This window comes from Equus asinus, chromosome 4 (assembly GCF_041296235.1).
Source record: "Equus asinus isolate D_3611 breed Donkey chromosome 4, EquAss-T2T_v2, whole genome shotgun sequence".
Taxonomy (NCBI): Eukaryota; Metazoa; Chordata; class Mammalia; order Perissodactyla; family Equidae; genus Equus; species Equus asinus.
The window spans coordinates 49839157-49855789 of NC_091793.1; the positions used below are offsets into that span (position 1 = coordinate 49839157).

Genomic DNA, 16633 nt, shown 5'->3' on the forward strand with positions numbered 1-16633 from the left:
AAGAAGACAATTTGTTTTGGACCAAATAACAAGCCAGTCCTACCAGAGACTCTGAAATTCCCATTCCTAACCACTGTACATGCATTAGACCATTAAAAGAATTGATGCAATTTTCAAAAAGAATTGTGCATATAATTATATGCAAACACTCTCCTCGCCTGCAGTTGAATCGAGTTCTTCCTGTGTGCTTAAGAATCATTTGTACCAGCAGGATCAAACACAGTCAAGTCCTTCACATTTTGTGCTCAGAAAATGTTTGCTGACTGGTAAATACATACTTCTTACATGATGTTAGGCTCCACTTCCCATTATTAAGATCAGGGGTCTTAAAAAATAAATAGCAAATCACAGAATGCAATCCCAAAATGAACCAGAGAGCAGGAGAAATAGAGGACTCAGGGAAGAGAAAACACTGTATGTTACCATAATAATTCTGTTACAATCTTTTCTTAGTCCAAGAATGATATTCAAAGGTCAGTCCTTCAGTAAATATTTATTGAATATATTCTACTCACTGAAAGGCATTTCTTTTAGGGGGAAGGGAGTGTTAAGGGTAGAAATCCATGCCAAACAGAAATAGCAGCATGTTCAAAGGTTGATAAGTTAGAATATCAAGGGACTGATTGTAAGTTATTCAGCAGAGCAAAGCTTAGTGGTGGTAGGTGGACTAAGAGAGATAAGAGACAGTGAGAGAGATGAGCAGAGGCAGATGGTGAAATGCCTCCGGCGTCATGTTAAGGAATTTGGATATTATTCCGGGGACAATGGGAGACTCAGGGGGTTTCAGCAGAGGCAATTTGCTCAGAATTGCATTTTGGAAAAATGTCTTCAGTTGCAAACTGAAGCACTAAACTGAGGATCCCAACCCACAGCAAGAAATCAGTTAGATGTCGATGGCCTGACGCAGGTGAGTGGTAGTGGAAAATGCAACCAAATTTGAGTTATACTCAGAATCGAAAAGTCTTGGTGCTTGTTTGGATATGGGGAAAGAGCAAGAGGGAGAAGTCCAGGACAATCCCCAGGGTTTGGGCTCACAAATGAAAGATAACACAGAACGAAGAATAGACGTGAGTGAGGATTAAGAGGAAGAACACGGGGGCAGGTTCACATGTCCAGCTCTGTAAATAAGGGTTCCTGCTGCACCTGGAAAGGTGCCATTCTGCCCTCACTCTGGAAACACTACATTTAAGCAATATGAATTTAGAAGTTGGTGGCCCATGCAGAGAGCTGAAGAAGTCCTTGAAATAAATCAATTCGGCATCCTAGTAACGCTGAGTCATATTTATCACAGCATCACGATGGGCATAGAAGCAATTTGTAAAGAAAGCATTCTCTCCACCTCTGAATCTATACAGTGAGCTATAAATAAGCTTGAATGGTGGTAGCAGAAAGAAAGCAGAAACAGTGAGATGTAACCGGTGAAAGAAAATCGATTTAATCTTTGTGTCCAAGAGATGGTATTATTACAGTTTAAAATACTTAATTCAAAGCTGCCTAAGTTTTGCACTGGAAGCAGATTACTAATTCGAGCTGTGAGACACTGGTCTTCTACTCTCTTATGCTCATAGCCTCTCACTGTGGAGAAACTCATAAATAACCTGTAGTTGAATTAGATAAGAAATGCTGAATTAATCAAGGTATAAGAAAGACAAATGAAGAGAGGACTCAGGACAACACAGAACAATGAGAGTTCTGGTTCTAATCTTCACTGGCTAGTTGACTCTTGGAAAGTACATTCTCTGTGATGACTTTTTCTCATGTATAAATTGAGCTCTTATGTTCCAAGTTTTCTGGAGTCTGGATTATCTACAGGCCAGGATGCTAAGACGGCCTTTAAATTCATGTACGGTTATTCATGGAAAAGAGAACTATTTATTGTTATTATAGGCCAGGAACTGCTGCATTGTTTGTACATATTTCACTTCATTTCAAGCTTTCTACAAGCCCATGAGAAAAAGCATGAGCAGAAGATGAAGGACTTGCCCGTGGTTACAGAGGAAGTGGTTGAACCAGGATTTAAAGGCCTATTAGGATTCAGCATCACTTTTCACTACCCACATTGCTTTCCCAAGGAGAACAGTCACCTGTTGTTTTCCAAATAAGAACTGATAGCAAAAGAGGAATTGGAAACTATTCTGTGGAGCCTATGGGCCCACAGTGCAGGGGTTTACAAGCAACGGGGGGAAAATCAAATTTCCAGACAGTAAGGTTTGTCATGGGAGGGTTTAGGAACTCCTTCTTGTAAAGATCTACAAAAACACGACATATTTTCACCTTTCTAGAACAGATTAAATGTGATTCTTGCCAAGGACAGGAGAATTAGAATAGATGGTATTTTCAAAGACCAAACCAACTTCATAGTATTAATTGATTTCCTAGTGTTTAGTCTCTTGTCAGAACATGATCACTAATATACTAAAGGACAAATACAGATTCCAAAAAGCAATTATATATATTTCCAAACTGCTTCATGTATAGTAATCATATTTGAAAAAAACCCAACTTGATGTTCTTTATACATTATAATGCTATAAAGATGAAAATGTCTGATTCAATGACTGCTATTTGACTTGGGGAATTCACTTTCAGATGGATTAGCCATGTGTAAACAGTTATCTACTTTCCAAAAAAAAAATGCCTCATCAAGCCTGCCTTACATTTGACAAAAGATTATTCCTTCCACAAACCAAATTCACATAGCTTACCTCTAAGCTCCTGCTTCTCAAATTATCTGTAACAATTACCTACTTTAAACTAATGAAGACTGCTCTAAATGAGAAAAAAATGTTGTTGCCAGGCAACAAAGATGACATCAGGACTTTCTTCTCTCTCGCCAGATGGATACTGTCAGCATCACTAGCTGAATGCTGCTGAGATGACACTGTGTCTATATAACTGTTTTTTCCCCAATCTCAACTTGTCATGCTAAACTACATAAAATTTCTTTTCCATGAATGAACAAAAAGAGATGAATTTATTTTTGACCATTACATTGAGAAAAACAAAAATGAAGCTGACAGTTACTGATTTATTTATACCATTATATACTCTGCATTCTACCATTTGAAAGTAGCATCGAGTATATCCTGGGCAACCCAGTTCATGGGGCAAAGGCATTGCTAGTGCAGTCCAACCCAGCCCTCTGAGTTCCGCAGTGTGCATTTCAGAAGTCTAGTTCAATCCATTGTCTTTGAAACTACAGCATGTACTTTAATGAAACCCTACCACCACAGCCCAAATTCAAGGACTCCAAAATTACTAAATAGAACTCAGAATCACAGAATAACAAAGAGTTAAAAAGTAAAACCTAGGAAGACAGGATTTGGTTGTACATAGAAATATTTTCCTCCAAAATCTGCAGGCAAAGGAACATTTGCTCATGGCTCTTGCCACCCAAACCACAGAGAACAGCTTTTAAATAATTAAATATAGAGTTCTCAAAGTAAAGTCACCAGAAGATGCTTCCCTCACTGTCACGTCAGCCATATACAGCCTCTTATGCTTCAGCCCTAGAAAGGCATTTTGCAGTAAAATATACAGGATTTTGCATGGGGCACAAGCTAAGTATGTTTAAGTTAGAAGAAAGTCACACATCTAGCACCTAGTTGTAAAATGTTAAAAAAAAAAAAAAAAAGGCAGAAATAGTAAGAGTTATAAAGCTTCCAATTGTGGAATAAAATGAAATCAAAAAGTCCCCTGAGAATAAGAGCGACTCTGTGAGGTTAACCAGGACTTAAAAAACAAAATGGGGTCAACTCAGATGCATGAAAGTGGAATGCCTGAGAAGGCTAGCACAACAAAAGAAGACGACGATCTAGAAAAAAAAGGTGGCTGAAACACTGATGCTTGACCTCCGAAATCTTCAAATCCTGGCTAAGCGTTTCCCAATTAGTCTACTTAGGAGGAATGAGAAGGTCCTGTGTTTGAGCCTGTACCGTTTCCCGTGGAGACCTCTGCTTAGGGCAATTGTTATTAAACTGTAATTAATTATTTCATTTTGTGGTTTTGATTCTTTTGAATAAAATGTATTGCTGTTTGTAAAAAGTCCCGGGCTAATGGATCTTTTCCAGACAAACCTAAGAACAAGGACTGAATTGGGTTAGCCTAACAAATTTTTGTGGTTAAAACTGTTTTCCCAGTTGTCTGTTCTCAAGAAGTACATCCTACCAGCCTGTGCAAAAATAAAGATTATCATGTCAAGTAGCCTTGACACATTTTAATAATATGGTATTAGGATGTGTGTACTTTTAGGATCAATGATTTTGACTTAAGAACTGTCATGACTGGAGCCTTTGGGTCCACTTTAATAAAATCCAGACTTATCAGATTCCTCCTCAAAGGAGGATGATTTAGGCTATATATAGAATACAATTGCTTCAGCACTGTCCACTGCAATTAAAAGTGCAGCAGTTCAATCAAACAGAGAGAAACACTGTGATTATTCCAAGATATCAGAACTCAGCAAAGATGGCTCAAGGCAGATAAAGTAAGATCAATAACTTCAATCATCACCAATGTCTCTACTCATTAGGTGACAACTGTTTTCTCGTTGAAATCCCTACTTAGGGTTTCTAAAATTCTATAATGAATTTTACTCTTCCATTAAAGTGATGGAAACAAAACCAATAAACAAACAAACAACAAAACATGTAGTGCTGCTCAAGTTGGTGGTCAGCACGTCGTTTCAATTACTTCAACGCTACCTGGCCATAAGGACACTTGAAATGCTTTCAAAGTGAGCCCCATGTCTTCTGACGGGAACCGCACAGACACATTCTGCCAGTAGGTGGAAAGAATCATGAATTCTTTTGATTAAACCCTTGACCAAATTGTCTCCTATAAAAGCCATGGTGGAACTTGAGCATTCTAACTTTGCAGTCATTGTCTTTAGCTGACTGATAGCAAGCTAAAGAATAAAATGTTTCTACGTAGGATTAAATAACGTTAAAAAGGGGGATGCCAAGCTCTTTTGTCACAATCATTTCTAAACCAGTACCACATCTTACAGTAAATAGGAAAGAAGGAAGGAGAGAGAGAGAGAGAGGAGGGAAGGGATGAAGGAATGAAGGAAATCTCACGAAGGAATAAGGTCTATACTATGTTTTGGATTTAAGTAATTAGTCTCTGAAATTTAAGGAATCTTTTTTTTTGTACTTGGCCATTCACTTATAAGGAAAACAATTCCTTTATAGTCATCTCAAATCAGAAAAAAAAAATTCTTTCAAAGGACACCATGCACTGCACTGACAGTTCTTTCTAAAATTGTGCTTTCTGTCTGATTTCTGGAAAACCTGCTGTTAGTACTAAAAATAACCGTAAAGTGTTTTAACTGGCAATTGTATTCCTGAGGATAATGAAGTTCTGGCTGTTTATTTCTTTGCACTCAAATGATCATATCTTAATGGGACAATTATCTATTCTCTTAATTTTCCCTTTTTAAACTATGATTGTAGTACCTCTATTTCTCTGTCTCTATGTAAAAAAGAAAATTAAAAATTCATTCAACAATCCAGATGTCTTCAATCATCTTATGGATAAGTTATGGTGAAGATAAAACATCTGGATGAATGACAATTCATCTTTTATCCAGATTTATGAATCAAATAGATGCAACCCTCCCACCTAAACTTAGCAAGACCAATTTCCTTCAGGAGAGAATTAAATGTTTACATTATTACAATCTGAAAAAGAGCTTAATGGTTCAGCGGTGCTGAACAGTAGCAATTTTTTATTAAAATGCTCCTATGAGGAGTTGATCTGTTCTTGAGTTTTCCACAGATTAGTTCTCAATTTAGCATCTTAGGTATTATTTAAATCAGACATCAAAGAGCGTTGATATTAATGGGCCAAAAGACGATGTTGGTCACTAGAAATCTGTTGTTGCAGATATAAATTTCATTTATGTAACAAAAACAACAGGGGGATAAAATGGACTGACTGTAGAATGCCTTCTTAGAACCCAAGTCACAGGAACTACTCAATTTTTATTCATACATTTTAGTTGCTTAGCATATCTCCTACTAATTTCAAATTACACAGCAACAGTTTCTAAACAGCTCATTTGTACACATATATTAATGTAATCAGAGAGCAAATTCATAAATTATACATTGTATGGAAGGCACATAAAAGTGTGTGCTTGTATAGAAAAAAATCAATTTCTAAGTCAATAACAAGAAAGAGAGACTTTGTAGAAAACATGAAATTTTAATAAAGAAAAGTATTCCTTTGGCCAAAGCTTAACATTCCCTCAAATGTTACCAGATTTTTACTGGCATATCTCTTGAGGAAGTGCATCACCACCTCTTTGATATGTAAAACATTAGGAAACTCACGAATGTGCTAGAAATATCGAATTTTTTCCCTAGAAGTTAACAATAATCCACAAAATACTTGCCTTTTTCCCCTGGTGATTTAACATTAATTTACTATCACCTTAAGATAAATTTGACATCACCTTAAGAAAGATGAATGGCTGCAAATGTAAAATTTCAGTATCACTTTCCAATTACTTACCACAATATATTACTTTGAAAATAATGAATTGATTTCTTCTATGCAAATGAATAAAGACTCCAACTAGATTTTGTTAGTAGCTGACATCTGCATCACCTAGGATGAATTTCTTTTATAGAGTACAAAACCATCTAACTAGCTGGCTCCCGCCCTACTTATCTGTATGCATGTATTTGTGTACTTTAATTGGAGACAATATCAAACAATGTGAAACTGAATGGGGGTGGTGGGAAGAATCAGTCATTATTAGTAGAAATCCACTATGTTTTCCACAGTAATGAGCAGCCATTCAAACCTGATTAAAGTGACAGCACATTGACACAATGTGGCTATTAATTCACTCTGAACAATACATTAAAGAAAAATTGCAAATTCACGTGAAACTCAGTCCCCACCAGGGACCTCCCATGCTTGTTTGTCAGGCTCCAGTGAGCTCTGTTGTAAGCCCAGATGCACTAACCACATTCATCTGCACAGGTACAAAGATATCAATGAGAAAAACTAAGAGTGATAATTTTATGTATTAATTCGTGGGCTTTCTTCAACAAGCTTTGGTATATTCACCTTTAACAGGGAAAAACACAGCCCTTATGCAGCATTTGTATAAAGTCACTGTGTTAGAAACAACTCCTCCATTTTGACAAGGAAAGGAAAAGCATTTCAAAGGTGATGAGATATTTTCCTCTTCCTACCCAGAAAAATAACTGTTCGAACTTTCCTGGTGAAAAGGGTACATCGATGCTGTAAATACTCTTCCTTACAGAGGCAATAATTTCTTATTTGTTTTATGTATTTCACACATAGCACTGCTCTTTCTCCAAATTCAGTCTTATCCATTTTTTTTCCTGAATAGTTACAAATCTAAATTTAGATAAGAAATTTCTCCCTTAGCAAATCAAACTGGAGAGAATAAAGATTATCTTTCTGATTTTCATCTTATTTAAGGAATGTGTAGTCTCTTCTAATCATTCATTTCATATTTCACATTACAAAGGAAATAGAAAACTTTTCCCAAACAGCAATATCTGAAAAGATAATACAAAAAGTCTAATTTATCGTAATTGAAGAGTTCTAAAATATCAGAAAAACAAACTTCAATGTTAGTCACTCACTTGATCTTCCAGATTCTAATCATTTTTCAAATCAGACCTAAATTTTTCAAAAAAACTTTATTAATTTTTTAATCCAAATTTGCTACTCTGTCCCACTTACTCAGAAGATAGGAATTGCGAGAACAAAAGGATTAATGTAAATGATCAAACTAAGCAGAACTTAACTGAAATGTGTACATACGAAGGCACTCATAGCTCATAGCTACTTTCAGTGGGTCAAATGGAAAACCCAACAAAACCCCTACATTCAACGAGTAGGAAAACAGACTCCAGATAATCGACTCACGCTCATATATGTACACAATCATCCCTGAAAAGAAGCAGCAGAATTATTTTCTATTTGTATGAAAGTTTACATTCTAGCCACTTAATATGACAATTTATTTCCCAAGGATCACTTAGTGGGAAGAAAAGAGAGAATAAACAAAATAAGTAAATAAAGAAATCACATATATAATGATAAGTGTTGTGGAGAAAAATACATTTCTCTATCTTGAATGCTGGATAGAAGAGATTCAATTTGATGAACAGAAGAAGGGAGCCAAAGAACCACAGGAAATTCTATGAGAGAAACAGTGCTTTAAAAAAAAAGTACTCCGAGAGAAGCACGCAGTGTATACAGGAAAGTGGAAAGAACAGAGATGAGTGACGAGGACAATTTGAATCAGGGAAGGTGAGAGTGCGGCTGCCACAGCTCAAAGGCAATGGAGTATTAAAGGTGGGATGAATTCAACAGAAACTTCAAAGAAAAACCCGAGATTTAGCGACTTACTGGATATAGGAAACAAAGAAGGGGAGAAGTGGCGGGTCTTCGATGCTTTATTCCTGGGACCAAGAGAACAGCGGCATCGAGGTCATTTACAAAGATGTTATTAGCCATAGTGCAATCAAAGAATTGCTTATTTCTACTGAACACAGAACCACCTGAATGCTGAGCTTGTGCCTGATGGTCATAGTTCAGAATTTCCTCCAATCCTTGTAGCGGTTTTGAGCATTTCTGCAATACTTATGTGCATGTTTGGAAAATGCTCACCAGTTTGCCACCAATGGTCTAAGACGGGTACTCTGAAGATCTGCTTAGACCATTCCAGGGTCTCCACATCACATCGTTCTCCAGCCACAAACAATGTTTTGAACCTGAAAATAAGAGGGAGAGTAAATTCAAATTATTCCTTGAAAATCAGTCTCAGTAATTTCATTTATATTCTTTTACACACTATAGAATCTAACCACATTAATTCTTTCAGGAGAAAATAGTCATATTAGCAGTATATCATATTGTAAAATAGTGAGAGGCATTATTTGCTTTGACCCAAATGTAACCAAATGCACATCACGACATTCACAAGTAGAATTCATAGCTACAGCTCCTCAGTTCTGAGAAGAGCAATTCAGCTGATCTTTGTAATATATCTGTCATATTCATCTAATGATCAAAGATAAAAACCTTTTCCTTCTTGACATTACCTCTGCTAATTTTAGCTCAAAGTTTGATTGCTATATTCTGCTTAAGGCTATACACAAAAATACACTCACAAGTACCAGCTAGGGCAAGAAATCTGATCACAGATATGATGCACTTGTTCTTTCTCTTGAGATCCTTTGGTAAAGATGACTCTGATTTCAAGCACGTATTTCCCCTATTCCAAGGACATATATAGGAAAGACAGGTGATTAAAAAGTAAATATCATTGTGGCCTTCCAGATTTAAAAGGTTCTTATCAAAAGGAATCCAAGATTACCAGAGATGAAGAATTTTTGTCAGGGAGCACCACGCCAGAAAATAGAACGAAAGAAATAGAAATATAGAACTGGGTTGACACTATTGGTGGCTCATTGAGAGAATGACAATTGCAATTGTCAATTGTATGCAATTGATTAAAACTGATTTAAATTGCAAATGAATTGCAATGCCCCCATGACATGTCTGTCAAAAATAGGAACGTGTGTTATGAAGAATTAATCCATTATCATCAAAGTAAAAAAGTATCAAAGAAAAAAATTCTGCCAACCCATCCTGAACAACGTAATATAGTCATAGAAGAATTTTTACCATTCTCTTAACTTATCATATCATCTCATGAAGATTCACAGGGATTCAAATATTCCCACCTCCATGTTTTAACAACATTCAGTTTCTGTCTTGGCTATAAAAATATTTCTCATTTTCTAATTACTTGTTTCTTGACTATTTCCCACAGTGGACTGTGAACTCCTAGGAGCATTAATCCTGATGACCTCAATACCAATCAAAATACCTGGGATTTTTAGGTACTTATGCTTTTCTAGAAGCTTAGAAAGAATGAAGTACAGAGGTGGGAAGTTGAGAAAATTTATGTGAGCTTGACTCATTCTTCTAAGTAAAAAAGGAGGCATGTTGTTCCGTAAGAGTGTGGAAGTTGACAAACGAACAGTGACTTGAAGAGAGAAAAGTTCTGGCTATTTTAGGAAATTTTAAGCATGTAAAATTGCTTAAAAACTAAAGACCAGCCTTTTGGCTTTCATGGACTCAATTACTAATCCAGGAGGCTAAGTAGAGACAGTACAGTATGAGTGAAGTACACAAAAAAGAAGGGGTGACAAATCAATGCTGAAAGGGCTGTCTTGGGCCAGAAAAATGGGGAAGCAAGATAGGAAGAACCACGACAGAAGAAAAATACCAGGAAAAATAGTGGGATCAGAGACTGGAAGTCACAGAAGAAATAAAAAATTCAGTGAAAGTACAGGCACCATAGAATCAGAAAAAAAGCAGGCAATCTCAAACTTCAAGATCTTGAAAATGTGTCTGTTCTGAGGGATGACAGTGCTTGTGGGAGCTGAGAGAATCTAACATTAAAAAACACTGAGGAAAATAAGAGTGTGTTGACAGAAGGATTCTTGTCAAGATATTAAAAATCACTCAAGGATGATAGCAGTCGAGAGCAGAGAGGAAGTCCATGACTTGTTGACTAAAGTCGCTGAAGAGAGCCTTGAAGAGGAGGAGAAGGTGTTACAAATAGATGGTGTGAAGTTCAACAGAAGATGGGAAATCAAACTGACAGAATGATCAAATTTTCATAGGATCAACTTTAACATCCCCCTTAACTTTTATAAAGAATCACAACCCCGAAGGTGCAGTTTAGCCACAATAGTGGAAAAATAATGAGTTTAACTATTCTATGGAAAATTCTGGTTGCAAGTAAACTGTTGAAACATGTGTTAATTAATTTTTAAGCATAAACGAATCACTGATAAATGATGTGTATACTTGAAGTGCTACCACTTGAAATTATTCGTGATATTTTTCATCTATAGATGAGGCTGTCTATACATGAAGATATCAAAAGAGGTTGTAGTAAATTTGTGTAAAACATTCAATGTAATGTTACTGTTCAACATGTTTTCTAAGGAAAAAAGGGTCACCATCTGCCAATATAAATATATTGCGGGAATAAAATTACCTTATTGTGATATCTTATTTTTTGGGTGATGTAATTAGATCCATGACAATTACCTAGATCAGTATTGTCCAAATGAAATATCAAGTGAGCTACAAATCCAAGAAATATATGTAGTTTAAAATTTTCTAGTAGCTACGTTCAGAAAAGAAGAGGTTAAATTAATTTAAAAGATATATGTTATTAAACAAAATAAAGAAAAATATCATTTCAACATGTAATAAACATAAATATTACTAGTGAGTGATTTTACAGTCTTTTTTCATACCTAGTCTCAATTTGGACTAATCACATTTCAAGTGCTCAATAGCCACAAGTGGCTAGTGTATCAAGTGGCAGAGTGCAGAGGCAGAAGATGACCTTCCAAAGAAGCAGCAGAATTCTTAGACTAGCCAGGATGACAAAAAATTTTAATTTAATACTGTAAACACAATTCCTCCAAACCATTATGTCGGTGATTTCTTTTGACTTGAAACTCTGTGCATGTACATGTATGAGTGTCCAAGTGCCATTAAACGCTGCAAAGACTCTATTACTTAATGCACCTATAAGAAGACTGTCATCACAACAGCTTTGCAAAATTTGGGGTTTGGTTTAATAATTTGGCATAATTATAGGACTTCAATAAATGACGCAATGCACCGTCAGAACTAATGTTTGAGTAGCTGCCTAGTGACATATTTTCTAACTACATATGCAAAGTGATCTAGGAGCTGTCTTTTAACAAGACAAGTACCAAAAGTAAAATTTAATGTCCTGGTAAAGACAGAGAAGCATAACTTCAAATTTCAGATTAGAAAAGAATCTATTATTAGTCTTTATTAAGAAACCATTTGAATAATGTGGATCAATCACTTTGGTGAGTACCCTCTCAAAGTACATAAGTATGCTAAGGCAATATTTAAATCTTTAAGAAAAATGAAGGAAGACAGATAAAAAAGATGAGAATGGGAGAGCATAAGGAGGGTTTAACAAGACGCAGAGCCTAGAAAAGAGTCAGAAAATTACTACACATATATTTGCAATTCAGGTAATCAAACTTGCTTGAAATTAAAATTTGGATTATCAGTTATGACCTCATCTGAAAGAACTGTTAGCAGAATAAAACAAATATTAACACACTAAGTTATTAAAAGTAGGTTAAACTATAACAAAGATTAGTGTAAAGTTGTTTAAAATGAGGTTGATATACTTATGATTTTAGATGCCATGTTAAAAACATGAGAAAATTAAAAATATAGACACCATATTGTTGACAATCGTTTGACTGAAAAATATGAACATATTTTAATTATATCTTATTCAAACAGTTAGATTCCTGATATTCTAGAAAGCCTCAGTGATTATGAATATTATGCATTTACAGAATAAATGAGGAACAAGTGGTGCCATTTGGAGAGGCAGGTCTGGGGCCTGTCAGGAAGGGGCTTCTGGAGCATTCTAAGGAATCTGGATTTCATCATGAAGTGAGTGAGAAGCTAATTAAAGCCAATTAAAGATTTTAAACAGGAGACTGGCATAGTGAGATTTTTGCTTTAGGAAGATGCCATTGGCGGTAGTGTGGAGGATGGAAGGAAGGTCAGGGGCCCTGGCTTTGGGAGGCTGGTGCCATCACTGGAGAAGAGGTGAGGACAAGCCCAGACCAGCCCCGGGAAAGGAGACAGATGTGGAGATGGGGCATTATTCAGGAGGTCCGAGCAACGGGACTTATTACCACATGACTGTTCACGTTTCCTTGAAAATCCTTTAGAAATACATTGTGTGTCACTGGAGGAAGAAAAACCAACACACATACAAACCAAAACCCAAACTCTCAAATGCCTGATTCTAAACAAAAGCAAAATTTAAGAAAGAATGATGAAAAGGAAAACACTAATATCCATGACAAATTCTAGAAACAGGAAAGACAAAATGAAAATGTTCCTCATTCTACTGTTTTAGTGGCTGCTTCAAATTGTACAAACAGACACTTTTGCTGACTGACAATTGATATATGCTTTAGGATGCAGATTGAGTTAAAAATATCATAATTGCTGCTGTATAATACTGTAGGAAACCTGAAGACCAGAAAGAATACATACACACACACATATATGTATGTATTAGGATTATTATATTTTTGCCCTGTATGACAACAGGGGGTTGCGAACATGGTTTTCTTACTGACCGACAAAGGAGCTGGTCTTTGTATTTCAGTGAAGGTGTAATCATTTTCTAGAGCGTATTCAACCTTTTCTACCTCCTTTCTCCAACAATAGTACATGTACAATAGAATTTATGTCTCAAACTTTTCTTTAACAGCAGAAATAAATTTCCAGTAGTTTGCTGTTTGATAAAAAAGAATATTATGCATTTAGATCATTTGTATTGAAATATATAAAATGATAGTTTCGGCTGATTTCAACAGTATAGACTAAGAATAACCAGAAGGGAGTTTTAGAGCTATCAGAGGCCACATTTCCAACATCTATCAAGCCACAGCCTACTTCAAAGAGCTGTGAATGGTCCAGATAGTCATGTGTTTAGTTTACATATGAAACTAAAGATCCAGAATTTCAAAAATATTTATTAATGAATATGATGTAAAATACTGTCAATTACAAAAATGCTAGCACACTACAAAATAATTTTTTGTTAATCAAGGGAAACTGATACCTTGATATTAGCATTTTTGCAAGTTTCAATTAATTTTTAAGCTAAGTAAACTAAGAATTAATCTAATTAATTGATTATAATAATAAACCATCATTAGCACTGAGTTCCTATCTGATGGTAAATTTCAACATTACATATCTTAAAATTTAGTATTTATTATTATGATTTTGCATTACAATTCTATTGCTTTTCTTTTTAGATTTTAATTACATTACTATCATTATGATAGCACTCTTCATGCTGACACTATTAATAAAAATAGAAAGGTATCATATTCCATAAAGAATGGTAAAGTGAGAGCCAGCCCTGATGGGTTGGGGATTAAAGTTCGGCGCTCTCATCACTTCGTCAGCCTGTGTTTGGTTCTCAGATGCAGAACCACACCACTCATCTGTCAGTAGCCCTGTTGTGGTGGCGGCTCACATTGAAGAACTAGAAGGACCTACAACTGGAATATACAACCACACACTGGGGCTTTGGGAAGGGAAATTTAAAAAAGAGGAAGATTGGCAACAGATATTAGCTCAGGGTGAATCTTCTCAGCAAAATAAAATAAAAAAAGAATGGTAAAAGTGAGGTCTGGCTTCTCTGCAAGTCTGAAAATCCCTTCTATTTCCATTAAAGTCATTTTACTATTTATTAAAAGCAGAGGGAAAATTTTGAGATCACTGGTGATTTAGAAAAATGTCAAAGTAGTATAGATGATTCCTCTTCCTAAATATACTTGAAAATATCAATTTTGTCTTGAAATTCCTGAAACTTCTCAAGAGGTATTATTTTTATCAATTACAGACTCCAAATCATATAATATTAATGAAAATACATATATTATAAATAAAAATGATAGGAATAAGACATGACTAATGAAGCAATTTAAAATCTTTTAATAAATATTTAATCAAATATTAGTTAAATCCTAATTCCTCACAGTAAACAAAACCATGCTACATTATTTGATATTTTTATAACCTAATGATTACTGGGCGAAAAAATCCGAGTATAAATCTTATAATTAAAGATAAATTATAAGATAATCTAAAGATAAGCACATGCCTAAAGGCATAAGCTGTCTTCTTATTTTTTAAAGGACATTTAATAGCTTACAAAAAAAGAAGAGAAGCATTTTTCAACATTTAAATTTCTCATTAATGACCTGGTCATTGTTTTATTAATAATGCAGTGAGATAAATGCTTCATATTGAAAAATTCAAAAATATATTTTTTTGTAAAAAATACATTTTGTAAAAGTTAAAATTAGCCATTCATAGAGATTAGGACTCTATGGAAGGTAAATTTACCCATATCAATTATGTATGACCTCTATCTGCACTGTACAATGTGGTAGCTACTAGCCACCTGTGGCTATTTAAAATTTAAATTAGTTAAAACGGAAAAAAATTCAAAATATCAATTTCTCAGTAGTATTAACGCTTTGTCAAGAGTTCAGTAGTGACCTGTGGCTAGGTCCTACCATATCATAGAGCTCAGTTTTATTGGATAGTGCTGCCCTAGATTATTACAGACTAATTAAACATATAGGTGATATTCTGATGATGGTAACACATGGAAAGATAAATCTACTTCCAAATATGTGATACTAAAAAGATGAAACAAAATGATAATATACAATATCCAGAGTAGAAAAAAAAGAGGGGGGGTGGGTTAATGAGAATGAGAATTATACACTTTTCCCCAATTCTATATAAAACTGAGAACAATTAAAGACACAAATGAAATTGAAAATTAAGCAAAAATAAAACATAAAACTGGTAATGTTGTCAAATTAATTTTAGTCCAAAACATACAGGAAGCTGCATAAGAAATGGATAAAAACCCAAAGATAAATTCTGGTGAAGAATTTTCAGGTAATAAAGTGGCGGTAGAAGAAAATTAAAATGAGTGTTTCTTTCAAGGTCCATAAGCTATCAAACAAGCAAAAATCATTCTTCACTTGTGCCAACAGAAGTTAAATAAAAATAGATTATTTTGGTGATGCCTCATCGACTTCTAGTTCACATGACAGAGCATCATTATTTTTTGCTATCAATGTCCCTGTGGTTGTCTCGATCTTTCCTTCATTCTATTTTCTTCTACTGCCCCCACCAGAAAATTCAAATTACCTTTTGAAAGTACTCTCCTTCATTTTGTTACTGTTATTTGTCAGATGAATTCTGGCTTCTGTTTAAACACAACATCCCATTATAATTATAGTAATTACATCAACTCTACAATATATTTCACCAGTTTTTGCTGCTGCTTGTTCTTTGTATCCCACCCCACTCTCCTTTGTGCATTTTTCCTTTCATGAAAGTCTGGATTTTAAGTTGTCTTAGCTTTGTCCATATGAACCTTTTTTCTGTTTTGCCAGCAGTCTTCAATAACAAATTTTTGGTTTGACAATTCTCCCTCAGCACCTGGAAGATCTTTCGCTAAGGTCACCAACATCTATTGGTATCAGCTTGATTTTCCTCTTTGGTGCTCTGCTGATGCTCTCTGGTAGTTTATTAGATTTTATCTATAGCCTCAATTTATGTTCTGCAATTTCCAAATGATGTGTCCAATGAGAATTTACTTATATTTAACCTGCTTAGTACTTAGATGGCATTTTATGGATCCATCGGTGATCCATTTCTTTCTTCATTTCTGTAACATTTTCAATTATTGGCCTTCAACTATCACTTTACCAATTCTTCCATTCTCTTCTTCTGACATTCTTATTAGATGCATTTGTAGTTTCTTATTCTTCCCTCCAAGTCTCTTAACTCTTCTTTCAGATTTTTTACTTCTTTTCTCCCTGTACTGCATTCTGGGTAATTTCTCCAATACTATTTGTAGTTTTTAATAGAATCTTTGATTGTGCCCATCTATTTATTTAGTTTACACCATCTATTGCATTTTTTAATTTCTTCATGC

The 16633-nt window shown here is 35.0% G+C and overlaps 1 protein-coding gene across 3 annotated transcripts in view; it reads right to left on the reverse strand.

Annotated features, from left to right (window-relative positions):
- ACSS3 (acyl-CoA synthetase short chain family member 3) overlaps positions 1 to 16633 on the reverse strand; it is a 167430-nt gene that overhangs the window by 46560 nt on the left and 104237 nt on the right. For all 3 annotated transcript variants that reach the window (XM_070507241.1, XM_070507239.1, XM_070507240.1), the window contains one exon: positions 8662 to 8765. In XM_070507241.1, the coding sequence (XP_070363342.1) occupies positions 8662 to 8765 (104 nt within the window). The remainder of the gene's footprint in view (positions 1 to 8661; positions 8766 to 16633) is intronic.